This window comes from Notolepis coatsorum (genome assembly GCF_963971535.1).
Source record: "Notolepis coatsorum genome assembly, chromosome: 11".
Taxonomy (NCBI): domain Eukaryota; kingdom Metazoa; phylum Chordata; class Actinopteri; order Aulopiformes; family Paralepididae; genus Notolepis; species Notolepis coatsorum.
This window is the reverse complement of record NC_140175.1, coordinates 33,012,230-33,039,628: the sequence shown is the minus strand read 5'-3', so window position 1 is coordinate 33,039,628 and position 27,399 is coordinate 33,012,230. Positions and strand designations below refer to the sequence as shown.

Sequence of the window (27,399 nt, the reverse complement as noted above, 5' to 3'; positions counted from 1 at the left end):
TGCATAAACCCGCATGTGTACACACACACATGAACACATGCACATCTGCACAAATCCACATGCACACACACACCGACGTACAGTACACGTATGTACGCACGCACGCACACAGGCAGCGTGTATCTCTCCTCATACGTTTTGATTTTCTTGGCGCAGGTCTATCTCTGAGGAGCAAGGCCTTGTCAGGGGTTGGGCATGGATCCGCAGGGTTAACAAGTGATAAACTGACAGACTGTCTGATTCTCCCACTGTTCTGTCAGGGGTGTAGACAGCGCCTGGCTCTCACTCAGCCTAGCTTCACGGTACTACAGAATACAATATAGGATTCTTTTTTAAGAAAATAACCTTCTGTTCCAGGGTAAAGTCCTGCACGCATGGCTGTCAGGCTATACTGTAAGTGTCTCCCTGATTGCTCATTAATGTTCATGAATTGCGTTTAAAGAATCGCTGTGCAGCTAAACCACTGCTACCGTGTGACAGTCGCCCCGTCACTCCAGCAGACATACTGTAGTTCTCATATATATCTCCTTATGTGTTCATGGGTGAACTGAAGGAGTTTCATGATGTAAAGAGTCGTGAGAACGATTAAAAATAAAACAAACGATCTAGTTGGTCGTCTGAGCTGTTGATACAAGGACTAATGCTAGACAACAGGTAAATGTCAACTGGACTTGGTGGATGGAAAAAAACACTGTGAACACTGGAGTACAACAAATGTATAATTCTGATTTATAATAGGTTAAAAAATGTGTCCCAACAAGCACAGTGAACATACATACAGTATATCCCACATTGACACAGTCAAAAACCTTCTAAATTGGGGCCCTACATCCTGAAAGGTTGACTTCTTGAAGGTACTGTACAAGGTTTTTGGACCAAACTAGGTGCCATGTGAATCAAGTGGGTAATTTGCATAGAAATGGGTGTTTTGTATAGGGGAATGATGTTATCGTGCAAATCAACTCCCTATCCGATATCAAATGTGTGTTGAAAGTCTGCATATAATGTTAAAAATGCACTGACCCTACAACACCACAGCACAATAAGCAGAGCATGACACAACATCAGGACGTGTGGTATTAGCAGATTAGAGATAGCATGTGTTATTGGCCCACAGGAGGGATCAAAGAGGGCTATAACCAACAATAATAGTTCATATTATATCATGCTATGTTGGATTTTGGCTTATATTCTACATGATCCATTTGGTTCAACAGCTTGTTAAAAGACAATGTAGGGTATAGCTTTAACTGGGATTTATAAAAATGCAAATGTATGACCCTCTGGTTAGAAATAACTCAATTAAACAAAATAACAAGACATATTGTGCATTTGTTAGGTGCCATAATAAGGAACTTTCCCGGTTCTTTGGAAAACAAAGCCTTAAAAAAACACAGAGGGGGTTAATATCAAAATGCGAACACTTTTCAAAACACAAAATATCATTACATACAGGTTTAGCTCATTATATTGCACAATACTCAAGTGGCAATTTCTCTTCTTTTTTCTCTTTCTTTACACACACATACACACACACACACACACACACACACACACACACACACACACACACACACACACACACACACACACACACACACACACACACACACACACACCGAAATGTAGCTACATCGTTCAAATACAGACAATGATAAAACATGGCCAATTTACAAATGCAGCACTGGTTGAAAACGCCCTCAAGTTCAACAATTTGGGTGTTAAGTTTCAAATTGAATAAATTACTTAAAGAAATGTCTAGATGTCTTACATACTGAATGGGAATGGGAATACTGATGCCTCTATACACACAGAGTCAGTAGAAAATAACTGAACATATAAAATATACTGTTATGGTATAAAAACTTAACAAAACCTTAACAAAATCAACATTTTCAGTGCTAATATCTAAGCATCTAAGTGGAGTTTTTGGATCGGAGTGTCTGCGCATTGACACATGCTTCATGGTCCCCACGAGGCTATCTTCAAAGAGGTAAGAGAGAGACAATAAAAATATAAAATACATTTACATTTGTACATTTTCTTTTAACAGCAAAATGGGTTCACAATTACGGTTCAACCGTTAATCCACAGTAGAAGCTATCATAATAGAATATAGTGTGACTATCTAAAGACTTGTGTTTTCACAAGCGACTGGTCCCAGTCCAGAACTTTCCTAAACAATTCCTCTTGGGGGGGGGACGGGGTGAGGAGGAAGTGACATTGGAGCAGTATTGCATTGAAACAGGAAAGAATGTTACTTCTACTGTCCCACCACCTGTAGACCCATGTAGTACTCGTGGTACTTCCCGTCTTTATCTTGGGTTACAATACTGGTAAATGGTTATTATTCCTGAGTTCACTTCAATAAAATTACCCCACGTTCTTTACACGTACTAATTTATTGCTACCCTTTTGAGTAATCATTTTGACTTTTGGGTTTGTTTGGTAATGAACAGTGTCAAATAATTTCTCCCTAACTTCTAATAAATATTCAGGGGGAAAAAGCCATATAATTACCTTGCCATTAAGACTTTGATATAGCTATTGGATAGCATGAAAACTGGGGTTATGAATTCTGCATGTCAGGGAGAAAAAAATTACCCGGAGCTAAAACCATATGATGCAACTCAAGTGAAACAGAATAATACATGTAAAAAAAAGGGGGAAAAAAGCAGATGAGGAGCTAATTCACCATTGAAGTCTAACATTAAGTTTGAACTCAACTACATACTTCTAAATTAAGAGGTAGCCTTTTACCTAATGTCTTAATGTGGAAAGAGAATGTTTTGAGCATTTGAGATTTGTTCATAATTTAGATTTTCAAAAACATGAAATTGTCATATTTTTTTTTTTTACATCACTGTGTAAACAGAATGCATATAGTGCCGACACGTGAGAGAGAGAGAATGCAAGTTAAATGCCACTCACGTTGAAAACAGAAGGTGTTGTATTGAAATGATCGTTTGTCAAATGCAGGATTATGAAAATGTTCATCATTTCAGATGTGGGGAATGTAAAATCAATTGATAAACACCATATCTAAGCCTCGTCTTCAAAATTGCAAAACGCCCCCCCCCCCCCCCCCCCCCCCCCCCCCCCCCCCCCTCTCTGTTTACACAGTGACGCAAGAGTGAAATTGGGCAATTGGGGAATCTTCTAGTCCCAGAGATACTGCCAATTATGCTAAATTTATAGATGAAGGACCGACTGCTAACAAGACCTATTCAATCTCTAAATGACCAGGGAAAACAAAACCCCCTCTGCATTCCTTATCATAAATGCAAAGGCAAATCTGTTCCTCCTAATGTAAAAAAAAAAAAAGAAAAAAGAGTAAAAAGTAAATCTTTTGTCTGGCTTTCCCCCCTGACCGACTCTTATAGTGCCGCCATCAGAGAGGCTCAATTCATTGAAAAGAATGCAGTGAATTTCCTGTTAGCTCTTGGGGGACATGCTTTGTTTTTCCTGTTGCTGGGAGCCGCTGTGTTTTTTTTCTTCCTCTTGCCCTCGTTAACTTCCTGTCTGGGAGCTTGGCTTCGCCGAGAGGCTGGAGGGGCTAGCGTCAGGAGCCATATAGATTAGTGTCGTTCCTCACCGTATCCCTCTCTGACCCACCCCCTCCTCCAAAAGGTCCCCAGCACACACCAGCATACAGGCTCGGTGGCTCACTGGTGAGGGAGGGTATGCGCTTGTTCGTAAAAATTATAGGGTTTGGGAGAGTGGGTGGGGGCAATGCTTCTTAAGCATTATGAAAGAGGGGAGATGCTTTTGGGCACTGGTGGTGGTAATGATGATGATGATGAAGGTGGTGGTGCTAACGATGACAACAATCTCATGCCATGCTGCTGGTGGGCGTGCTCTGAGTGCTGCCGATGCTGGCGTTGGCGCTACTGTTCTCAGAGGGGGACGGGTTGGTGGATACAGGTTGTCTTTTTGTCAGAGAGCAGGGACATCCTGGGAAAGGGGAGAGAAGAGAGCACTAGTGAGCGTGGGGAAAAAGCATCAACATTGTGCACTAGTAGCCACAGTCTCAACTCAATTCAAAGTTTATTTATAGAGCACATTTAAAAACAGCCACAGTTGAGCTGTACAAGTGCTGTACAGCTCAATAAAAGGCTAAAAATTTAAACACAGGGGAAGTAATGTGGCACAAAACATACCATGATGGTACAGTATACTGCACCATATAACAATATACAATGATAGAAATACAGTACAGAGATACATGCTTAAAACCGGGTGCCCAGCTCAGCCTGAGTTGAAAGGCAGGGAGAAGAAGTGAGTCTTTAGAGAAGACTTAAAAAACCTCTATGGACAAGTCGACGTGTCGTCTGGAGTTTCTCACCTGAAAGATTTGCTGCAGTTGAACTCACGTCCAGCGCAGTGGGGTATCCTGAGTCCCGTAACACAGAATGAAACAATTTCAAAATCCAGAGAGATATTCACATCACTGTGGCAGATTCGGATCCGTCTGTATTTTTCGTGTGCAAAGGTAACATACTAGGACAGAAACCTACCTGTTTTGACCTTGATAAGCCACAGGGCGCCGATGAGTAGTACTCCGATCAGGAACCCTCCGAAGGCGATGCCCAACACGGCAGGCAGGCCAAAGTCAAAGCATGGTTGCGCTGAAACATACACATGCCAGAGGAAAAAAATCATGAATGCGAGCAACACCGAAACCTAATACAACACAGTTTATTCAGACTCGGCTAGCCCAGCCCCCATAACCCGACCTCCACATGGTACTACAACAAGCTCGTTGACTTTGCTGCGTTAGGGCCCGGGAATGCGCTGCAGTCGGCTTCTTTTTTCAGCTTATTTGTGCGGCAGAAAGTTGAAACATTCTGAACTTTCAGAGCGATGCGCTGAGCTCATTTTCAGACAACCAATCACAGCCATTCATATCTACCACTCTGTTTGTAACCTGACACCGGAGCTGCCTGCCTGTCTTGGCTGTCTCCCACAAGAGACGAGCCATTGAGATTCGCGACAAAGCACAAATACACTAATAATAATAACTACACGAATACACTACTAAAAAGCTAATAAAAAGCAAAGGGTGAACTGTGGTGTCAGGCAATAACTATATATATAATTAATATACAATAAAATGTATTAAAATATGCTATAATATGTGCAAAACAGCGGCAGGAAAAAACGATAAAAAGATGGCTGTAGATTTCTTTCTGTCATCTACAAGATGCGCTTCATGCCAGCACTACCGGCGCACTACCAGCGTTTTTGTGAGATAGGTGGACGCGGGCCCTTAGGTTAGGTCATAAGTGTAGCCAAAAGTGGGTTGGTGAAATTTAAGATCTTAATGAGCGCCGAACGCCGATGGTGAGTTTGAGTTCATGTTTACAGCTTGGCACTGGCTGTGCCCCCCCCCCCCCCCCCCCCCCTTGGGAAGACCGTGTGTGGCGTTGCCCTACACAAGCTGTTCCAGCGATTAGTACGGAAGCGAAACAACTTTTGGGGCCAAGAGCAGAGGCAGAAATCGCTCGGCCTCAATGGAATTCTGAAATCTGTGCCGACAAGCGAGAGAAGAGATGAGCTCTGGAACAGGCCTCTGACACACACGCACGCACGCACGCACGCACGCACGCACGCACGCACGCACGCACGCACGCACGCACACACACACACACACACACACACACACACACACACACACACACACACACACACACACACACACACACACACACACACACACACACACACACACACACACACACACACACACACACACACACACACACACACACACACACACACACACACACACACACACACACACACACAGAGTGACACACACATTGGTCTACAACCAAGCATGCTCACACGCATCTAGACCGATTTTTTTCGACTTCCTTTTACGGTGATGGAAAACCTCCCGACAAGGATCGAGAGAATGTGGGAGGAAGCTAATCATCGCTCCCCCTAGGGAAGAAGCCATCCTGTGTCTTACCCCACCTGCCCCTTCTGCCTCCTGCGTCCTGTGGCGACCAGGTTAGGTGCTAGGTTAAGCGCTGAGCTAGGGGCTACGCACAAGCTCTCCTTTCTTTCCTGGAATACAGGAAGGAGAGGATGCAGGAAGGATGGAGGACCGCATTCTGTTTGTTTGGCACCGGCACCTCTCTTGCCACCATCCTGTGAGTCACGTGCATGTGTGCGCGTCTCTTTTTTTCGCCGTTCTGAGGTGTCGTCGAGGGTGTGAAGCAGTGAGGTGAAGGTGTTATTGTTGCAAAGTGGGTGTCAAAAACATGCAATTAACCGGATTGTAATTGAAACGTCCGTAATTTGCGTCATCTGAAACATATCAGTCACACAGAGCATGACATTTCAACCATGGAGTTAAGTTAACACGAGCGGGCCCGGATCCATCAACTCCCTATCACACTTTAATCGCGGTGTCTAAAAATGGGTTTGCTATTTTTTATTTTTTTCGTCATTTGTTTTCCAACATCATTCCAGAATGTGTTGGTTTGCGTACAGCGCGGCTTTGACCGCAAAGCTGAATAAACAGGGGCAGGAAACCAAAGCCTCAGTGCAGGTGGAGATGAGGGGAAAGACAGCAGGCCAGTATACGTCTCCCATGAGCCCCCCGGCGGGGGACAGCTACCAAACAGGAACGACAGCTTGGGGGAGGGGTTCACAGGAAACCAACCCCCCCCCCCCCCCCCCCCCCCCCCCCCCCACCCAACCAAGCGGTAAGCAAGTCAGCCAGTCCTCCCCCGATGGACCGCTAACAAGCTCCAAACACTGGGGCCTGAGTGCAGCGTGGGTACTGCTGCCCACATAAACACAACCAACCAATACAGCTGCGAGAGCTGGCAATGATTGATGGTGTATGTGTGTCTCTGCCGATACTTGGCAGTGAGAGGAGAAAAGGAGCTTTGAGGTCAACAAGGATTTTGATTTTAATGGGAGGAAGTGTGTTCCCATACCTCCTAATTCCCTTCCCACATCAGAGCAAAGAGTCCCAGAGTATCTTGGATCGCTCTTACATGGTAAAAAAATAATAATAAAAAAAACAAGGTCGGCCAAGGAGGTAGAACAGGACACAGGGAAAGCATCAACAAGCGAGCAGACTTTACTTCTGGCAACTTCCTTAGCACCAGCATTACAATGTCGACGCGGCAACCTCCCACGGGAGAGAAAAAAAGTTAAATCAAGCTGATGGGAAAAAATACCTCTCTCACCAAGCCGGGAGAGAAGTGTGCTCAGCCAAAACATCAACATCTCGTCTTTTCTTTATCTTTTTGCAACAAAAAAAAACACTGACAAATAACTGTCTATCTCGCTCTCTGGGCCGTCACACGAGGAATGTTGAGGCCCGCTTCTCGTCTCATCTGTCCGGAGATTGTCCTCCTCTTTTGAAGAATGACATCTCTTCCCCTCTTTGTGTCCAATGCTCTGACAACAGCGCCAGGAGCCCAGAGCCTGTGTTTGGACGGCAGTGCAGTCAGAACACCCCCCCCCCCTCTCTCTCTCTTCCCTGGACAACAATGGACCCCCCACCGCCCTGAGGGTTATTACTCCTGATTGTGGCCACAAGGTCAGGCTGCAGGCCTTCCTAAAGGAGCCTTCAGTGGCCCGGCCACGTATCCTGACCGCATCTCCCTGACAACCGCAACAGGGTTTATACGTCCTCGGCGGTGGATGGAAGGCAACGATAGGCGGGACCAGAGCAGGCAACCAGGCATAGTGATTGGTGCTCCGGGAAAGAAGATGGATCGTTCCAGAAAAAGCGGAATTTGTTGGGAGCACAGATATTAATGTGACAAATTGCTATTGGGAAAAGTGTGTGTTGAAAATAATTGAATTCTCTCTTCTCATTGCACAGCCCTTCTAAATATCCCATCCCACTGTATTGTTATTTTTATTCTAATTAGTGTATATACTTGACCACATCTTGCACAGTTGTACAGCCCTGGCCTATTTTAATTTGTCTTATACTATATTCTATTGTGCTTCTATTTAATTTAGTTTATATCCCATTTTATTTTATTCCACCTTTTTATTTTACAGTTGTACAGCCCATGGCCTATTTTTATTTCATAATTATATTCTATTATATTGTGCTTCTATCTTAATTTTGTTCATATTTCATCTTATTTTATTCCACCTTTTTATCTGTCCGTTATTTTCTGCCAAATCAAATTCCTTCAGATTCAGATTCAGATTCCTTTATTAAGCCATTGTGTAAAACACATTGGTAATTGTTGCGGCATTACAGTGTATGCATTTTTCCATAATCTTTTTCACAAAAACAACAACAACAGACACAGGACAAAATGTATGTGAAATGTGAAAACTACTTGGCAATAAAGACCTTTCTGATTCTGGGTTGTTCGGCCATTTCTTATTAAAAAGGAATAAAGGTTGAGTTTGACGATAGTCTCCAGATAAAAAAAAATAATAATACCAAGACCATGAGAATACAGAATGAATTTAGTCGCCTTGGGGCAAAAATAAACGTGCATGATTCTTGATGCCAGAGGTAATTGGAAAACGTGCACTAGCTGGGTCGGTGAGGCCAGGATGGGCAAACCTGGGCAAACCAGGGAAAAGACAGGAAGGCTCGGGGGACACCAGGGGGGAAGGGGGGGGGGGGGTTAAACAGAACCTACTTGGTGGTGGCAGATAAGGCTGGGTGACCTCCAGGCTCCTCTTGGCTCTTCCCCCATCTACGCAATTCTGGAGAGAAGGTCAGGAAAACACACATCATTAAGTCTCCTTGGCAACGCATCCAAGGGAAACCAGAGAAATCAAGAAAATGTCAAAAAGCTTTGAAATATAAAAGGAGATATATCAAATATATTAAATGTGGGTCGGGTCACTAATCAATTGTACTTTAAGAAAAAATCATGTTTCGTGAAAAGCGATAGACAAGATATTACATCTGACATGTGGGCCAATGATAGAAGATTGCAGAGGAGGAAATGTGAGAAAAGTCCTTGGCTGAAATGTCAGCTATTAAAGATCGGAGTTGTGTTGATGGCATCGTTGCACCTGACGGAATGTGAAAGAAACAAACGTGGTATTCACAAGGGTGAATTACCTACGCCTAGCAACTTTCAAAAAACGTTCTAGTCTTATGGAGTATTTTGCAGCCCTTTTCAACATCATTGGCAGTGTGAATGGCATTAGTAAGGTAGGCTGGTTCACCATATGCAGCTATGAACACTAAATTTGTTAAAGCCGGGGCTATCTCTGGTAGTGGCAAGATGTAAAAATTATATGTTATTAATTAAAGCTCTTTATTTATTTTGCACAATAGTGAAACCTCATATATTCCTTGAGTGTATTATCAATGTACTCCTTGTGTCAGTCCTCAAGACAGCACTATCCTGAAAATACAGCACCTAATAATAATAATAATAATAATAATAATAATAATAATAATAATAATAATAATAATAATAATAATAATAATAATAATAATAATAATAAGAAACACTTTATTTTCCCTCTAACACATATCATAACTAGTCAAAATAATGTCTAGACACAATGAAAGGTGTGCTTGTTTTTTTTCTTGTCAAACACAAGATCAAGAGTGGATATACAGTACCACACATAGTACCGAGCACTCTTCACAGAGAATCATTACAAACGCTATTTCCCCCCAGGCCTCATTCAATAGTATGGAAATATTTGACAAAATCACGTACATCCAGACAATCAAGTGGTAGTGTGTAGTGTACTGTAGGTGCTAGATAGAAAAATACAATGGAATACAATACAGTACAAATACAATCACAAATGTGCACACTAGATTTTGCTCTCATAGGCATTTATCACCACCACTATGATGTTTAGAGTGTAGCCTGCCTGTCTGATTGTGTGGGTACTGAGGGTAGTAGGGTTAGTAGCTTCTGTCTGATTGTGTAGGTACTGAGGGTAGTGGGGCTAGTAGCTTCTGTCTAATTGTGTAGGTACTGAGGGTAGTCGGGCTAGTAGCGTCTGTCTAATTGTGTGGGTAATGAGGGTAGTGGCATTAGTAGCTTCTGTCTAATTGTGTGGGTACTGAGGGTAGTGGGGTTAGTAGCTTATGTGTAATAATTGTGTAGGTACTAAGGGTAGTGGGGTTAGTAGCTTCTGTCTGATTGTGTAGGTACTGAGGGTAGTAAGGTTAGTAGCTTTCTGTCTGATTGTGTGGGTAATGAGGGTAGTAAGGTTAGTAGCTTCTGTCTGATTGTGTGGGTACTGCAGGATTTCAGACACAGCCTCTGTCTCTCTGTGCATCAACTGTAGTCAACTTAATTTAACTCCTGATTGTTTGTTCCTGTTAAGCTATTGTCTGCTACTGTATATGTCCATTATCCTTTTGCTGGTATGCAAGTTACCTAATTAAGTAATGGTTTAAATATACCCTTTATCCTTTTTATACCTCAACTTTGATTAATCATGTAGGCCTACATTGTTAAGTGTCCAACCTCTTCCTTGTCCTTTTGTTTTTGTTTCCCTAGATAGTTATACACCAACTATTCACCTATCTCACCTATGAGCCGATGTGTGTTATTTAAATTGTGTTAAATAAATCTCGTTCATTGGACATTATCGCTTGGACATTCATTCCTATTATGGCATTATGACCAATGATCTGATGATGATGATGATGATGGCATTATCACCAATGCTCTGATGATGATGATGATGATGATGATGATGATGATGATGATGATGGTCACCAGCTTATTCTTGAATCCCTACTTTATAGAGTGTGTAACATGTGCTCAAAACATTACATGTGGATGTAATACCAATACATGTTCACAGGAGCATAGTCTAGTTTGCAGACTCTAATACGGTAACACACCCTTCTACTGCTACCGTACCTCGCTGTGGTAACACATCCTTCTACTGCTACCGTACCTCGCTGTGGTAACACACCCTTCTACTGCTACCGTACCTCGCTGTGGTAACACACCCTTCTACTGCTACCGTACCTCGCTGTGGTAACTAGGGATGGGTACCGAATTCGGTACTTTTGAGGTACCGAACCGAAACACGTCGGTACTACCGAGTATCGAATCAAGTGAGAAACCAAAAAAAATAATAATAATAATAATTATTATTATTTTCTTTAACTTTTTTTTACTTTTTTTTTTTTACTTTTTTCTTTTCATGTCAACGTTCACACGCACAATATATGCTTACCTAGGATTTGACTTGATTCAACAACAAAGCAGTTGGAGCAATGACAAGCCGAAAACTGTCGAAATTGTAGTTATTTGAAGTTTGAATTTTTCTTTTTACGACTGAGGTAGGTAAATTAAATTTCTTGAGACTAAAGTACCGAAAAAAGGTACCGTTGGGTACCGGTATCGATTCACAGGTACCGGTACCGGTATCGGTTCAAATGTGAAAGGTACCCATCCCTAGTGGTAACACACTTCTACTGCTACCGTACCTCGCTGTGGTAACACACCCTTCTACTGCTACCGTACCTCGGTGTGGTAACACACCCTTCTACTGCTACCGTACCTCGGTGTGGTAACACACCCTTCTACTGCTACCGTACCGCGCTGTGGTAACACACCCTTCTACTGCTACCGTACCTCGGTGTGGTAACACACCCTTCTACTGCTACCGTACCGCGCTGTGGTAACACACCCTTCTACTGCTACCGTACCTCGGTGTGGTAACACACCCTTCTACTGCTACCGTACCGCGCTGTGGTAACACACCCTTCTACTGCTACCGTACCTCGCTGTGGTAACACACCCTTCTACTGCTACCGTACCTCGGTGTGGTAACACACCCTTCTACTGCTACCGTACCTCGCTGTGGTAACACACCCTTCTACTGCTACCGTACCTCGCTGTGGTAACACACCCTTCTACTGCTACCGTACCTCGCTGTGGTAACACACCCTTCTACTGCTACCGTACCTCGCTGTGGTAACACACCCTTCTACTGCTACCGTACCTCGGTGTGGTAACACGCGCAGAGTTTGACGGAGCACTCCAAGTCCCAGGTGGTGGAGGTGAGCTCCTGGAGGTGGTCCAGAGAGAAGCTGACACGCGTGGTGTTGGGGCAAGTCTTTGAGGAGCAGGTCTCGGCCATGAAAGGCATCTCCTTCTTCACGGCAGGGCACGAGCCCTTGGAGCTCACGAAGCAGCTCATCACCTTGATGGTCAACACAATCTCCCCATAAGCCTGCCCGGAGATCTGGGAGGGAGACGAGAGGAGGATTAGTGGTCAGAAAATAATGCAACGACTTCAATGCAATTTTTGGTTTGAAAGCATATTGACTCCCACTAGCATAGGTAAACAATGCTAATAGTGTACTTCCAAAAAAGTTGAAAGGTATTGGACAGCCTGTGTCTTTTGCAGCTGTAAAGTCGGTATCAAATATATTTTGAGTGTAAATGTGATCGTCTGAAAGTATTGATTGATTGATTGATTGAAAACTTTATTAACAGATTGCAGAATGGGTACAATACAGTACGGCGCAATAAGACTTTCGTCTTGTTTACATCAGGGTCCCCCATTTTCAATTCATCATAACATTTATGACATACACGACATACAGATATACAGTACTGTTACATCCAGACATTTATGACATACAAGATATACAAATATACAGTACTGTTTAAGAGGCAGAGTTTCTAAAAGAGAATATATACATTTGAGGGAAGAAACTGTACATTGTAGGCTACGCAATCTCCACAGTCTTCACGGACACAACTCTCCAACTTACCATATTCAGATGATAAGGTTTTAAAACATTGTTTGTGCGGGAAACCCTACTCTGTGTGCTTGAAACTAGACCTGGTTCGTTCTCCAAAGGATTAAAACGTTCACACTGCGAATCTACCCATAATATCTGAAATCCCAGGAGACTGCCCACGTTTGCCCGACACTGCTGCTTCAGTGAGCAGGAGTCGAGGTGGAGGAGGTTAGGGAGCTGTAGAACAGGGGGAAAAGAGCGGGCTGTCTCTGTGGAGTGAATGAGCTGCTCACCTCGGCGTAAATCCTCTTATCACTCTGCACCTTGGTGTTGGGATCCAGAGGCAAGCGGTAGTCCGGGGAGGCGTAGAGCTGCATCAGCAGGGGCATCTGATGAGGCGGCTCGGTGGTCACCTGGCTGCTCACTTCTGGTGCTGGTTCTTTGGCCGGAGCGTGGGCAAAAGAGGGAAAGGTTAAAAAACACAGTATATATAATATAAAAAAACACTGTATATATAATATACCTGCGTATAACCCCTCATATACTTGCTTGTACACCTGCACATAACCCTTAGCTCTGTATGATAGCATATGACCACCGCATTATACACCTATCCTCTGTCTGTACTTACCTGCACATAGTCCCTTACTATATATCTATATCTGTACATATCCTACTCTTACTAGTTATGCTGCTGGCCAGTAGTAGTCATACTGTCTCTATTTATATAATACAACTCTGTACATACATCTGATTAGCACTACACTCAGTAGTACTAATTTGTATATTTTGCATCCAGTTTAACCACCTGTACATTGTATATTGCTGTTGCACTGTTACATTTGCACTCTGGTTGGATGCCAAACTTCTTTTAATTTATCACAATGAATGAGTGAATCATATAATTTATATATGTGATGAACTACAGTCTGTGTGGGTTTGGTTTTAGTTTATTCCTGTGTGCTATGGATGTATTTTGGGTTTTCTCTTTCTCTGAGCTGTCAATCACCAGACACCAACTTTAATTGCCATGCGGCATGGCAGGTGTGTGGGCTTGATTGACACCTGTAGGCCTGGTTTCCTGTGCTCAGATGCCTGTTCATTTCACATTTGGCCTCAATAGTAGAGGAGTGCCTTGAGTACATGTTTCTAGGGTTTTCTCTCTCTGAAGTGCTTTTTAGTTTCCTGTTTCTTTTCAACTGCTAGGCAGTGGTGGTTATTATTATTTCTCCCCCAGTGTTCAGTGTTCTAGTGTTCTCCCCAGCCCAGCCAGTGGTTAACTTTAAGATCCCCCCCTTTTGTGTGTGTCTGTGTGTGTGTCCAACACCTCCCTGGTTAAGACTGTCGCTTCACAGCAAGAAGGTCCTGGGTTCGAATCCCGCTTGGGGACCAGGTTGCCAGCCAGGTACCCAGGTGGGGTATTTCCTGGACCTTTCTGTGTGGCGTTTGCCTGTTCTCACCGTGCTCGCAAGGGTTTCCCCTCCAGAAAAAGAGATAAACCCAATAGAAAAAACATGCACAACACTGTCTCGTCCCTGGCGAAGATGGACAGGAACACTTGGGTTGGTCCCCGGGCACGGGCAAAGACGCAGCCCATGCCTGCTCCCGGCTGCCCTTGGTGGGAAGGACGAGGGGATGGGTCACGCGCAGAGAGGAATTTCATCGGTGACCCCCCCCCCCCCCCCCAAAAAAAATGTGTGTCTCCCATCTCACATGTGTGTGTTCGCTGCATGATAATGTAGCAATGTGTGCTACAAATAACGTTAGACTTCTTCTTCTTCCCTTTCCATTCTAGTTCCCAATGGGTCACAGACCAGCCCACGGTGGCAGGGACCAAAGTCTGTTCATAGCCAGCCTACCTCAACAAGAGGCCCAGCCACTATCAGACTTTTACACAATATGGCCAGAGAGTTGACGATAAGCCTCTTTTCAGCCATCTGCTGGTCATTCGCTTTCTGCAGGGCGCTATTGGCACCTTAAACCAGCGTGTTATGACTCCACATTGGGACATCTCTCTAGTCTAGTACTACATAAGTGTATTGAGAGTGTAAGTGTCTTCGTAAATATCTTCTTAAGAACAAACTTAAGAAAGATCCCTGCCGGATTCTTGAACGCGTGAAAATGTGTTCTTAAACAGCCAAAGTGTTCTTAGCTGTGCTCCCCCAAATGAAGAATGCAGCACATGCATTCTCGTACACCTGAATTTACAACCACAGGACTGTGTACACACAGATTCAACAGGCAGTGTGAAAGCAATTTGCGACTAATCAAGTCATTATACAGCACAAGTACAGTACAACAAAAATAAGTTTGGCATCCAACCAGAGTACAAATGTAAGTAAAATGCAATAGTAATAACATGACAGGGTATATTATAAACTGGGTATAAAAATGTATAAATTAGTACTACTGGGTATTAGTGCTAATCAGATGTATGTAGTACAATACTATTACAGATGTGTAGCATTAATATGTACAGTGCAGGTAAAGTCTGTGTTTGCAAGTATTAATATAAAGAGTTATAATTCATAACCTTCGTTAAACCCTTGAAACAAAAAAAAAACAATATGAAGTTCATATTTGCATTTCACCACCGCCACCACCATCTGTTATCGTACGAACAATCGGTTCATAACATACAGTATACAACTATTTCCGCCACATATCGTTTCAGTTTGTCAACTTAAGGCGAGCACCCCCAAAATTGCCTTTTTGCTTTTTTTCGACGATATTGAGATTTTGTTATATTTTGCTTCCTAAACATGTCTTCTATGAAATTAGTGACAATAAAATGTCAATAACACACATTTAGTTGTTTATTTGACTTAATTTAGCCTGATTGCATTTTTTTTCTTAGTTTATATGTACATAAACTGGGAAAGTTTCATAGTGATATCTATTCAATAATTGTTTTGCCTATTAGAGGGTACTACACTTACTACACTGTTACTACACTGTAGTTCTGTTCAGTTCAATAACATCATTATTATTATTATTATTATTATTATTCAGTTATCAGGCATGTGTTTAGGTTGTCTATTACTAATGGTTTGATTGGGTGTTGTGTTTGTAAATAGCTGTTTCAAAAAAACATTTATGGCATTTTACAATACAAAACTTTGAGGTTGTTTTCTGAAAAACTAGTTTTTATGCATTTTACTTACACACCAAACTTTCCACATTTCTTCCCATCCATATTATGCTTCTTTCTATAGAAAGTTTTGTTGATATATATCATTCATAGCCATGTGTATAGTACATTTTATACCAAAACTAGGCGAAAAATCTTTTTTTTTTACGACAAAGTCTTTCTATACAAAGTTTCGTTTTGAATGTATCAACAAAATGAAACCAAGTTTTTCAATCTGGCATTATCCATTTTGGTGATGCGAGTCTTGGCGATACATGCAAATATGTGCATATTTAATGGTGGAAGTGCCTCATTTGCATATAGAAACATAAAATTCAGAAAACTTGTAATATATTTTTTCTTAGTTTATATGTACATAACAAACTGGGAAAGTTTCATAGTGATATCTATTCAAGTATTCTTTTTCCCTATTAGGGGGTGCTGTCCCCCCTTAACATGATATAAGCTTTGCCAAGATGGCCAGCGCTTGCTAGCTCAAACTAAGCTAGTTAGCTTCTCTATCAAGACAGTCCATTTTTATTTATAAATACAGTGGAAACTGATTGTACATATGACGATTGATTGACAGATTGACATTATAATTATGAAATGCAAATATGAACTTTATATATTGTTTGCCCGGAACCAGATTTACCTCACACTACCACCAGAGAGAGAACAGGGAAAAACCCTGCACAATGGCTCAACTTGCGAAGAAAAATGTATTCCAAGGAAGATGATACAATTCAAGATTGAGTACAGAACAAGACCTTTGAGACGTGATGAAGGTTCTTCAGAATATATATGTATTTTTTTACTGTGTTGGGGATTTCCCCCCCCCCCCCCCCAATATACTGTAGCTGTCTTTCTGGTACCAGTAGCCTTTCACTCCTTGTTTGGAGTCAACAATAATATCCTCGAGTCTACCTTCGACCGGGTAAACAACTATCCTCAATGTCCTCAGAGAGGCAATTTGTGTTGCGGCACAGCACACAGTGAGCAAAAAAACTAAACAAAACAAATTTCAAACTGCTTATACAGGTAGCAAATGTCTAGTTTGTATGGCATCTTAATCAAGATGAAAACTAAACTTCTGAGTAAAGAGGGAAGGCGTCATTATAGGTCCTATAGATCAGTGGTTCTCAACTGGTCTAGCCTCGGGACCCAACATTTTCCTTAGTCATTAAGTCGTGACCCAAAATTTTGAACCACTATGATTTATGTAAAAAAAAAATGCAGTAATACGCAATCTTTCAAAACATGAAATAAACACAAAAAAGTGCAACAAAAGTGCAACTATTGCTAAAAACCCAATGAAATAAAATAATAATAAATAATATGCTTCTTAGCAGATTTCTTAGCTTAACATAACAGACCTAAGTTTGGGGGAACTAATGGGATAACTGGGGTTGCAACAAAAGTGCAACTAGGGCTAAAAACCCAATGAAATTAAATAATAATAATAAATAATTATGCTTCTTAGCAGACTTCTTAGCTTAACATAACAGACCTAAGTTTGGGGGAACTAATGGGATAACTGGGATTGCAATAAAAGTGCAACTAGGGCTAAAAACCCAATGAAATAAAATAATAATAAATAATATGCTTATTAGCAGATTTCTTAGCTTAACATAACAGACCTACGTTTGGGGGAACTAATGGGATAACTGGGGTTGCAACAAAGTGCAACTAAGGGCTAAAAACACAATGAAATAAAATAATAATAATAATAAATAATATATCCTTTTTAGCAGAATTCTTAGCTTAACATGCAGGGGACTAATGGGATAACTGGGGATGATGTTTGCTCCTGACAAGAGTCTCAAAGTCTGGGGTGATGGTAGACAAAGCAACTCTGAGGTCATGCTCAATGTCCAATCTGTTCCTCCGCTTTGTCTTCAGCTGGACCAGAGCTGAGAAGCCACTTTCACAAAGATAGGTAGTGAAAAAAAAAAGTTAAAAGGTAAAAAAAAAAAAAAAAAAAAAAAAATCTTTTTTTACTTTTTTTTTTTACACACACATCCACGACCCACTCAAAATGGCCCCGCGACCCACTTTTGGGTCGCGACCCACCAGTTGAGAAACACTGCTATAGATAACATTCAGCCACTAGATTTCGCACTAGCATCTAGTCATTTATCCAACAGGTGCATTCCACGTGGAGTTATGGGAAGTAGGGAGGGGATGCATGCATGCAACATATAAACAACAACATTCATTTTGGACCAGCCAAAGCTTTGATAATTTAATTAATTAATAATGTTTTTGGGGGAAACGCACTACTTTTATTCCACACCTTTCTAAAAGCTCTGTGGATGTATTCTTTAAAACCTCTTAACCTGCAAGGGCCCACATGTGGGGCCTTTTTAGGACGATTTGCCCACCGGCACTTTGGCGACCCCTAGTGGCTCGGGTGTGCTTATTTTGTAATACAATATATATATCGAATTTAAGGCTTATTTGTTGCCTGTCGATAGCGACAAAATCCGACAATATCCATTCAGCGGTTCTCGAGTTACATGCCGGTATTTGAGGCTTGTGCAAAGTACACGGTATTGCGCAAAATACCACTCCTGACTCTTGGGGCTCTAGTTCCGTCAATAATTTGGCGATCTCGAAGATTATTGTGGAGGGTTGTAGCCAATCAGTGTGGCTTTCTAATGATACCCCACGTGGGGATGTATGAATAAAAAAAATAAAAATAATAATAACGAGCGAAAACAGGAAGAGAAAAACAGCCGAATGAATTGAAGTCTATGAGAAAACTGAGTTTTTCTTTTGTACACAGTTTACCAAAATCACTCCTAATCACTCATTTCTGAATGGATCTTTATGAAATTTGGACATGTACTACATAAGGCTTCATGCTACTTGAGTAACAAGTTTTTCTACAACTCAAGTTCAGACCTATGTTACTCTATTTCATTAGCACTAAAAGTTAATTTTAGGAATCAGAAACATCAGAATGTCATCTTTCAAAAGAGACCAGGCTCATGCATGTGCTATAAGTATAAAGTATGTTGTTTTGGTTTGTAAAAAAAGTATGCAGTCCTCAAAAACTAAAACTAAAATGGCCAATTTTGGGGGCGCTGGTTAAGAGGTTAAAAACTAAAATGGTTACTCTATACAAAAATGTTTACCACTTTGTGTAGCACCTTTAAACAGCACTATATTGGTCTCAAGGTTTTCCAATATTAAAATGTGAAAATGTACCAGATTTTCCATTTTGACCAATTTGCCCTTTGGAAACGGTAAGAAATCAACAAAGATAACGAGGCAGCTACAGTTTGTTTATACTGTCACTGCACAGTTTTTTAGAATTTTATAATTCCTATGTAGTATTTTCTAGTTCCTTCCGTTTCAAGTTCTGTGTGATACCTGAGGAGTCGTCTTTTCTTCCCAGCACCAGTGACACCATAGAGCCCTCCAGTTGGATCTCTGTGTAGCTGGTGAATGTGTTGGCTTTGAAATATTCCAACGCCTTCTTCTGCACCTCCTCTGCACCATCGCTGGTCAGGACGACCGAGGTCGGGAGCAGATGTGGGATGCTGGCCAGCATGATCTCGTTGTTCGACTGTGAGTGGAGGGTGAAGAACATTAGAAGAAAAGCCATTAAGCTGTATGAGAGAGATTGGTACGTACGGAGGTGGCAGGCGGCAATTAAAATCAAATCGATATCAAGGGGCTGTTTCACTGACATGGACGTATAGGCCGATTGTTAAACTCCAAGACATCTCACTGTGTTCTTAAGGAGATTAAAGCCAGATTGGCCACTTGAATCAATATTGAAACACACAGACTGCCAACATGTCTAGGGGTCATAACCCTGGGAAGCGTTAGAAGGTTCCTGTTCTGTCTCTCTGTAGAACATGAGATATTTATGAGCATCTACATAATAATTATACTGGATTGTGTGTAGAATTGGGGATACTCTATTAGATTCACAGGTGGGCCACTTTGGAAACTATTGTATGTCGAAGGTCAGATCATAGTAACGGGAGGGGGGTCTGTGTATTCATGCTGGATGCTGCTTATTATTTATTTATATATTTTATAACCAACTTGTGCCTTTATGGTGGCAAAAACAAGGTTATTTCAAATGCAACCTTATCTTTACAGATACATGCAACATACATATTTCATGCACATTTTTTTTAAATTAAAATAAAAGGGAAAATCACATGTTTGTACAAATCGGCATGGAACTAGCATGGATTGGATATGGTTGTAAAGCTGAGACTTGTATGGTTCCAAGGAGTCCAAGTACATTCAGATAATAGGTCAGAGGTCAAGAGGTCATTGTAATTGTACACAGTACAACCTAAGTTTCGACACTGCTACAGTGCAAAAGGCTCAAAGAATATGTAGACATTAGTGATGTGTCGTTCGCAAACGAGCCGGCTCTAAGAGACGATTCTTTGTTTTGCGAACGAGAAGAGAGATTTGGGGAGAGACGAATCTTCAGCCGATCCTGCTCACTGCTCAGCTCTGCTGAGAACTAACGGCGAAAACTAAACTTACAGGGAAAACGAAAGTTCTGCCGCAGCATCTGGGCATGAGAATCCAATGCAGGTAGGGGGCGGGATTTTATTTTGACACCATGCGGCCAATCACATGCAAGGACAGACTAGGATCATACCATTATGTCTCCAAAGACAGTCTCGTTCTCCAAGGACTTACGACAAAAAGGGCTTTCTCTTAGGGCCATTTTGGGCCGATTTTGGGATTCTCCAACCATCCCAATAAAACATATATAATTAATATTATATTATAATATATTGTCTATATTCATGTCTTGCCCGAAAAGGTCTCAAATGGCCGTAAGAGAAAGCTCTTTTTGTCGTAAGTCCGTTGGAGAATGAGACCCACTTGAGTGTAGTGGTACAGGCCAGGTAGACCGACCACACACACACACACACACACACACACACACAAACACACACACACGCACACACGCACATGCACACACGCACACACGCACACACGCACACACACACACACAGAGTGACAGAGAGAGACGGGGAGCCAGATTTAAATAAGGAAAAAGTTAAGAAATTAGCGAACATAGAAAAAGAAGCAGCATCTGGCTGCATTTCAACAATATTGGAGACTGCAAAGACTGCAAAACATGCACAATTTAAATATGCTGTGGTTCTGTGTTCAGTTGTTCATTAAAGGTTTGATTAAAATGTTAAACAATATTAACTGTCTGTGCCATTTGGGAGCCGTAAGAGCCACCACTTCTAAGAGAGCCGAGCCAAAACAGGTGAATCTTTGAAAAGAGACAGACTTCCCATCACTAGTAGACATAAAGACAGTAGAGCACTTTTTTTTGTAGAGAACAGCTTCATAATGAGAATATGCCAGTGGTATCAGTCAGGTGTCAGTTTCTAACAGGTTTCAGTTGATTTCCTCAGTTTGTGTGCAAAGATATAATAATACAAATAAAAAAGTTATTCTACCAGCTGTTTATGAAGCAATGTATCAGTATGTTTTATAGAGTGATAACCTAGCCTATTGAGTATACTCTCTGTTGTAGATTATAGTATTTAGTACCTGTTTAGCACTGTTTATCCCTGTAATATAGTACGTTATTACTAGTCCCACTTGTGAGGTTTAAGTTAATTATAGAAATAGTATAGACTAAATAATGTAACATTGAGGTCTTTGTTTCCTCCCCATTTAGAACCACACTTATGAATGGTAAATAGCATAATAGTAACTACTAGTGCCTGTGCATCTGTGTATCTACAGTTAGTTCATAATAAAATTCCTCGAAGGTCTAGGTTGCCACCTAGACAGCAGCCTGAGCGGGGAATCCATGGCTCTCAAAACTATGAGCAAGGTTAATGGCAGAACAAAATTTCTGGCCAGAAAAGCACATTTATTAGACCCTGAAAGTCTTCGCATTCTGGCAAATTCACTTGTTTCTTGTTGCTTTGACTATGCTATCTGTTCTTGGTACGGAGGTCTGACCAAAGCTTTAAAAGATAAGTTACATGTTTCCCAGAACAAACTCATCCGATTAACTCTAGGACTAGCCTCCAGAGCACATGTGGGCAAACAACACTTCCAGTTGCTGGGCTGGCTCCCTCTGGAAGCCAGGTCCGTTCAACTTCAGCTCAACATAGTTCACAACTAGGGATGTCCGATATTATCGGCCTACCGATATTATCGGCCGATATCGGCATAAAAATGTGATATCGGAAAATATCGGTATCGGTTTTCAAAATAATTATTATTATTTATTTTTTTACATTTCTATAACCTTTATTTACCCAGGCAAGCAAGTAAGAACAAATTCTGATTTTATTTATTGTCAAAAGTATGCATAATGTTGTGTTAATTCCACAACAAGAGATATGTAATGTTAATTACCTGAAATTATACCTGCATATATCGGTATCGGTTGATATCGGTATCGGAAATTAAGAGTTGGACAATATCGGTATATCGGTATCGGTAAAAAAGCCAATATCGAGCATCCCTATTCACAACCATATAATAATAGGGCCCCCACTTTTCTTACTAATTATTTTCAGTGGAACAGGGACATGCATACCCATAACACCAGAGCCAGCATTGCCAACCTGTGTATTCCAAGGTTCAAAACTAATATGGGCAAATGTTCTTTTAAATTCTGGGGAGCCACAAATTGGAATTTGCTACCTTCACAGATCAAATGCATCAGTAGCCGACACAATTTTAAGAAAAAAGTCAAATCATGGCTCCTCGACAATGTCAAAAACTAGATTTTAAAATACATGAAGATGTTGTCTGATTCATTGTTGTCTGTGGCTACGTTTGTACTGCATTTAAAATGTTCATGTACGTTTGTACTGCATTTAAAATGTTCATGTCTATGTAGTTTGTCAAATTGTTATTTGTGGTCATGTTTTGTATTGCTTGTCTGTCTGAGACCGCAAGGACCACAATGGAAATAAGTCTTGACTTTTTTGTGTAGCATCCTTGACATTTTTCTGGAATCTTGTATTTTTTTTAAATGTCTAATGAAATCAAATGAAATCAAAGGAAATTCCTGCCTTCCGTGTCCTGACTAGACACCCCATATTGTTGACTGAATTTCCTAAGAGCTTCAATACCATAGATATATATATAGAACACTAGATAGCTTAAGGCGGAGTCACCAGCGTCGCTGAACCGCCGCCATCTTGCCCCAGTCAGCCTTTCTGTTACGTTCTATGGTAGCTGTTGGAGGGTGAGTGATCTGCACAGACAAAAATACTCATAACTCGCTGAAATATTGACGGATTTACAAACGGTTTGGTTTATTACAAGCATTATTAACGTGGCTATGATTCAAGCGGTTTGTAAAAAAACATCTTTAGATACATTTATGATGCATATAAGTATGCAGTATCATAACTACATCTTTGATGTTTATAGCAAACCAACCCGTTTGAAAATCGGTAAAGAATTGAGCAATCTATGGTTATTTAAATAGTACATGCACCATAGACATTAATGTTATCAGTAGCTGAGCTGCCTGGGGGCAAGATGGCTGCCCTACGACGACGTCGCTCTCCATTGGCCGGCAGCGCGGGTAAGCTATCTAGTGTTCTATATATATCTATGTTCAATACAGCTACAGAGGCAGAAAACTCTACCTACCCAGAAGACAACACTGGTTCGTTCTTCCTCATTTGAGAAGCAGTGGTGGTTGGAACACAGAATATTCTGCATTACTGCCACTTAGTGGAAAGAGTGATTGTGTTCTGTAACCTCTTTACAGAATAAGTTGGAGCCTCTAGGTGGCAGTATGCACATGAGAACAGTCAATCGCCCCCTACACATGTTGTAGAAGAAGATAATCTACCCCATATGGCGTTGGGGCAAGAGCAATGAGATTTTTCACTATGTAAAATGGGCCTTGCCGTTTTTTTTTCCCACCATCAAGATGTTGCGCATTTAGAGATGCATCACTTGCCCAGCATTCATCACTTTCCCAGTAACCTAGCATGAAACAGCCGGTTTCCTCAAGCTCTCTAGTTTCATATGGTATTTATATCTATCTTGGCTCTAGCCTTAGCTTAGAGAGAAAGGAGACTTCGGAGAGAAAAGGGTAATTTTATACTTCTATTTCAGCAGCGGCTTGTGTTTTCACCTTTGTCGAGACTGAGCTTTCTGTAATTAGTTAGGATTTTTGTCTTAACCCTCCAAATCCGCATTGGTTCGTACTGTATGTAATGCATACAAAGCTTGTCAACAGAGCTATATTTTCACTAGCCCGCTAGAGTCTCTGAAAGATGGTGATACGTCTTGTAAATGTACAAGGATTATATAATAAACGTCCTCGAAGGCCACTGGAAAAGTCACCACAGGGACAGATTCGGTGGAGTATCTCTAGTGTAGAAGTACTTACGCCAAACCTTGCGAGCAGTGGGTTGTGGAAGGTCCACGTGGTGCCCTGAGGACCTCTCATGAACACAGCGATTGGCTTCTCTGTGTCCACTTGAACTGAAACATTACTGCAACGACCAAGAGAAAAGAATCACTAGGTAGCACTCAAGCACAGACAAAATGACAATAAACAAGTCGCTTGACGGGGCAAATAAATGGTATAATAAAATGCTCAGGAAATAAAAAATAAAGGAAAACACCCATGAGATGATGTTGTTTCCCTCTCTCTTGTCATTTTGGCTATGGTCCCGAGGTCAGGTTTCATCCGGCATTGTGATACCTGACCCGGATCAGGTTCTGAAGCGCTCATGCTCACATGGATCAGGTTCTGAAGTGCTCATGCTCACATGGACCAGGTTCTGAAGCGGTCATGCTCACATGGACCAGGTTCTGAAGCGCTCATGCTCACATGGACCAGGTTCTGAAGTGCTCATGCTCACATGGACCAGGTTCTGAAGCGGTCATGGTCACATGGACCAGGTTCTGAAGCGCTCATGCTCACATGGACCAGGTTCTGAAGCGCTCATGCTCACATGGTTCTGAAGCGCTCATGCTCACATGGTTCTGAAGCGGTCATGCTCACATGGACCAGGTTCTGAAGCGTTCATGCTCATATGAACCAGGTTCTGAAGCGGTCATGCTCACATGGACCAGGTTCTGAAGCTGTCATGCTCACATGGACCAGGTTCTGAAGTGCTCATGCTCACATGGACCAGGTTTTGAAGCTGTCATGCTCACATGGACCAGGTTCTGAAGTGCTCATGCTCACATGGACCAGGTTCTGAAGCGGTCATGGTCACATGGACCAGGTTCTGAAGTGCTCATGCTCACATGGACCAGGTTCTGAAGCGGTCATGCTCACATGGACCAGGTTCTGAAGTGCTCATGCTCACATGGACCAGGTTCTGAAGCGGTCATGGTCACATGGACCAGGTTCTGAAGCGCTCATGCTCACATGGACCAGGTTCTGAAGCGCTCATGCTCACATGGTTCTGAAGCGTTCATGCTCACATGGTTCTGAAGCGGTCATGCTCACATGGACCAGGTTCTGAAGCGGTCATGCTCACATGGACCAGGTTCTGAAGTGGTCATGCTCACATGGACCAGGTTCTGAAGCGGTCATGCTCACATGGTTCTGAAGCGGTCATGCTCACATGGTTCTGAAGCGGTCATGCTCACATGGTTCTGAAGCGGTCATGCTCACATGGTTCTGAAGCGGTCATGCTCACATGGTTCTGAAGCGCTCATGCTCACATGGTTCTGAAGCGCTTATGCTCACATGGTTCTGAAGCAGTCATGCTCACATGGTTCTGAAGCGCTCATGCTCACATGGTTCTGAAGCGCTCATGCTCACATGGTTCTGAAGCGGTCATGCTCACATGGGGTAATTGGAATTGGAACACTCTGGATGCAGACAAGCTACAATGCGCAATATGAGCAACGTAAAGAGATGGAGAGCCCACGGGAGATGCATAGCAATGGCACTTTTTAGGGGTGGACATGCAATGATTTGACCTAATAAAATTGTATGTTTGTGATCAAATACATTTTTTTTTAAATAAACATTGACAATTATAAAGGGAAACCATAACTGTTCTGTTGTTCTGTCATGATGAATTACATAAAATGGGCAAAGTGAGCTCTGGCAGGACACCCTAAGTCATGCATGGAGTTGTAAGCGCTTAGGTGACACTCCAGTGTCCCACATACATTGATTTAGGTCTATTTAAAGACCTCCCCATTCACACACACTTACTGTTTGCGGCTCTACTTTATATTGTATGTATGCAAATTACTGTGTTGTACTCTGTAAAGTACATCCCCTATGGGGGATCGTTCACAGTGCTCCCTGCTGTTCAGTCTCAGTATGCCGTTATGCTTTATCTTCCGTGTGCTTTAACCTCTCTTGCAGCAGGGAGCACCCCTGAGATTAGAACCATACCGCCAAGACTAACTGTATTGCCATTGCCATGTATTCTGCATTATAATGGTCTTGCTTGAAAAAGAGATCATTGATCGCTAGTGACTACCTGGTAAAATAAAGGTTAAATAATAATAAATGGCTAGATTAATGACGGTAGATCTAATGCAAATTGCCAACACTGCTGAAAATACACCCAAGTACTATATTGTGAAATATAGCAGTGTGCCATAAGATGTACAGTCCAGTGTGTCACACGGTTTTACCGAATGTTGGAATTCTCTGGTATGTTGATGATGTGAAGCTCCGTGTCACTGCTGGCGTGCTGAGGTTGGATGGAGCAAGATTTGAACGACGACCGCGAGGGTGTTGTTTCAAACTCCACAAAATGCTTCATGGATGGATCTTCGTTTTCCAGCGTACAGTCCCTGGAGCCAAGCTTCGTGCCTGCAAAGACCAAAACAGTACAATATGTAGGTCTAATTTAACCGTGGTCCCGATAGCTGGGTTTAAAAACCTCCTCTCCCTTAATGGAATATACCAACATTATGGGGAAATGCCCTTACCGTCTTCTCCAGAGTTATACGATGGATACCAATTTCCTCTCTGTGCATTCAGTAGAAAGCTATTCGGCTGCATGCTAACCTAGTTTAGCACAAATGAATGGAAGCGGATACGGACCACTAACCTAGCTTAAAAAAGTTTTTGGTCAACAGCTAGGCTACCTGGTCAATATCGGCTTCCATTCATTTGCGCTAAGCTAGGCTAGCTTGCAGCCGGATAGCTTTTTACTGAATGCACAGAGAGGAAATTGGGATCTATCTCCTTGTCTGACTCTGGAGAAGACAATAAGCGCATTCCCCATAATGCTGGCATGTTCCGTTTACCATTGTCAAAAAAAACAAAAACCTGCTCAAGTGTGTCATTATCTCATAATTATGTTATTATGCTATTCTTTTGTGAAGCGACATGAACTGGGTATGGTAGAGTGAGTCAACAATGTCTCACCCTCTCTTCCAGTGGAGTAGATTGCCTTTGGGTTTTGGACAGTGGTGAATGAGGTCACACCCCCAAACTTCTGCTTCGCCCATTTAACCAGCTCCTCTTTCTCGGTAGGAAGGTTGTGTTGGTAGTGGATGTTGTCCATATGGTCACCAATGAAGTTGATCATGGAGGAGTCATTGGCCGCCTGGAATGTAGAAGGGAAGACCTGGTTAGTCTTGTTCCTATTTTCAG

The 27,399-nt window shown here is 42.0% G+C and overlaps 1 protein-coding gene across 3 annotated transcripts in view; it reads right to left on the bottom strand.

The window, feature by feature from the left end:
• Positions 1 to 3,094: 3,094 nt before the first annotated feature.
• The window catches only part of eng (endoglin), an 88,257-nt gene continuing 63,952 nt past the window's right edge, over positions 3,095 to 27,399 (bottom strand). For 2 of the 3 annotated variants that reach the window (XM_084324060.1, XM_084324061.1), the window contains exons 4-13: positions 27,172 to 27,352; positions 26,430 to 26,610; positions 24,205 to 24,310; positions 19,200 to 19,395; positions 12,985 to 13,130; positions 11,944 to 12,186; positions 8,640 to 8,706; positions 4,518 to 4,628; positions 4,346 to 4,393; positions 3,095 to 3,954 (exon numbers count right to left, since the gene is read on the bottom strand). In XM_084324060.1, the coding sequence (XP_084180186.1) occupies positions 3,833 to 3,954; positions 4,346 to 4,393; positions 4,518 to 4,628; positions 8,640 to 8,706; positions 11,944 to 12,186; positions 12,985 to 13,130; positions 19,200 to 19,395; positions 24,205 to 24,310; positions 26,430 to 26,610; positions 27,172 to 27,352 (1,401 nt within the window). In that variant the 3' untranslated portion in view covers positions 3,095 to 3,832. Of the gene's footprint in view, positions 3,955 to 4,345; positions 4,402 to 4,517; positions 4,629 to 8,639; positions 8,707 to 11,943; positions 12,187 to 12,984; positions 13,131 to 19,199; positions 19,396 to 24,204; positions 24,311 to 26,429; positions 26,611 to 27,171; positions 27,353 to 27,399 lie in introns of all 3 variants that reach the window. The other variant, XM_084324062.1, reaches the window with a different exon arrangement.